The sequence below is a fragment of the Papilio polytes genome, unplaced genomic scaffold, assembly GCF_000836215.1.
Source record: "Papilio polytes unplaced genomic scaffold, Ppol_1.0 DF822289.1, whole genome shotgun sequence".
Taxonomy (NCBI): Eukaryota; Metazoa; Arthropoda; class Insecta; order Lepidoptera; family Papilionidae; genus Papilio; species Papilio polytes.
In genome coordinates, this window is record NW_013526915.1 from 2,371,200 (window position 1) to 2,372,969 (window position 1,770).

Sequence of the window (1,770 nt, forward strand, 5' to 3'; positions counted from 1 at the left end):
GCTATATTTTATTTACTTTGTTTGCCTGCTTCCCGCCTGTAGATGTGCCATCACAGTATGGCTAACTGTACCCCCCCGCCGGGCTTTACGTGGAGCGATATTAACAAGAAATTTAAAAATAAAAACTTCATTGAAAGAAAGTTAAATGTAAGTTGTACTCCGTAGAAGCGTAGACATTAGATCTTAAATTCTAGAAATAAATATGTTGCATTTAGTATGTTGAATGTATTAATAGGGATAATTGTAACTTAGTTTGTTGTAGGTAATTTTTTTTCTCAGTAAGTTTAGATTTAATATGTACTTTTTTGTTTGTTTTCAGCAGCGAACCGAAGTGCTCACGGGCCAATCTCGAAACACCACGCTACCTGACACGGAGAGGAACATGCTGGAGTTAGCTGATCCCTCTGGTAAGTTAATACACAACTAAAAACAGCATAGATGAAAATATAAAAAAAAATAGCTCCAAAATAAACGTATGTTCAGAAATTATCTCGTAACACCTTTCGTTGTGTTGACTAGCATAGCCTGTAAGGTGGCATTTAAAGTGTTAAACTTGTTTTGGAACATACAGAGTATTTTACGGTGTAATACAATTTTTTTTTATTTAATGGTACACGAGTTTGCGAATGTATAAAATTGTTCATTTTTTTCTTTGATACATATGCACACATGTTGAATGGTACATAATGTAATGGGTTATTGTAAAGGTCCGCCGACACTCGCCACGTCAGCGCTCCACGCACTGGACATACAGTTCTGCGCTCAAGGCAAGTGTCGCTGCAACTGTACTGCATCTTGCTAATACACTCAACGGCATTAAAACCGGGTCACTTAAAATAAACAATAATAAATCTCTTAAACTAAGAATGCTAGCTTTGTTAAATTAACGGTGGTTTAAGGCAATTAAAAATCCCTAAATTGAGGTATTAAAACATAGTTTTTTTCGCGGACAGAGGAATGGGAGAATATTAACCACGAAAACGCAGTATTTGAATGACAAGGTGGCAACACAAACATTAAAATTCAAGAAAATTATATTGTACAAAATCTTTTTTATTTTTGTATTATGGTGAGATCAACAGTTTTTTATTTATGTAATTTTTAATCCATAAAATTAACTGTTATATCAATATACTTACGAGATTTTTTTTAAGTGACCCGGTTTCAATGTTCTTGAGCATACATACAATCTATGTACTTCATTATATCGTAACTAACGTTATTAGTTTCTCTATTTGGAGAAAGTAATATTATATTTTTTATTTTCAATGTTAATTTAATAAGCCTCATTAATATTAATCATTTCAACTATAATATCGCCATTATGTACCCCTTACATAATCGTAACGTTAGAAAATATTTGCTACATATAATACATGTATTTGAACAACTTGTGTTTGAACATCATTTGTATCAGAAACGATCATCATTTGTATATAAACGCTTTGTGTGTTGTTCAAAGGAAAGCATTTTTTTTAATTCGTAACTGTGATTGAAATAAAAATGATATATTGCAGGTGTTACGACAATTCATCCCCCCGCCACTCCACCGTACCCTCCTCCGCAACATCTGTTCCCAGTGCAGCAACTAGCCACCAACCTCAACCAAGTAAGTCACTAAAAGTAACTAATCTATGCATTATATGCGTCATTTTGATGTCAAAATCACTATTGTTGTTTTTATGTTCAGCACCAACTTGAAGAGTTGCGGCAGCAACTGCTGCAAATCCAGCATAAGCAACATGAGGAGCAGCAGCAACAGCAGCAACA

General features: G+C 34.1%; 1 protein-coding gene across 1 annotated transcript in view; it reads left to right on the forward strand.

The window, feature by feature from the left end:
* Window positions 1-31: 31 nt before the first annotated feature.
* Window positions 32-1,770, forward strand: part of LOC106106190 (ankyrin repeat domain-containing protein 17-like) — a 9,269-nt gene continuing 7,530 nt past the window's right edge. The window contains exons 1-5 of the mRNA XM_013286737.1: window positions 32-147; window positions 320-407; window positions 708-767; window positions 1,518-1,609; window positions 1,691-1,764. Of these exons, the coding sequence (XP_013142191.1) occupies window positions 43-147; window positions 320-407; window positions 708-767; window positions 1,518-1,609; window positions 1,691-1,764 (419 nt within the window). The 5' untranslated portion in view covers window positions 32-42. The remainder of the gene's footprint in view (window positions 148-319; window positions 408-707; window positions 768-1,517; window positions 1,610-1,690; window positions 1,765-1,770) is intronic.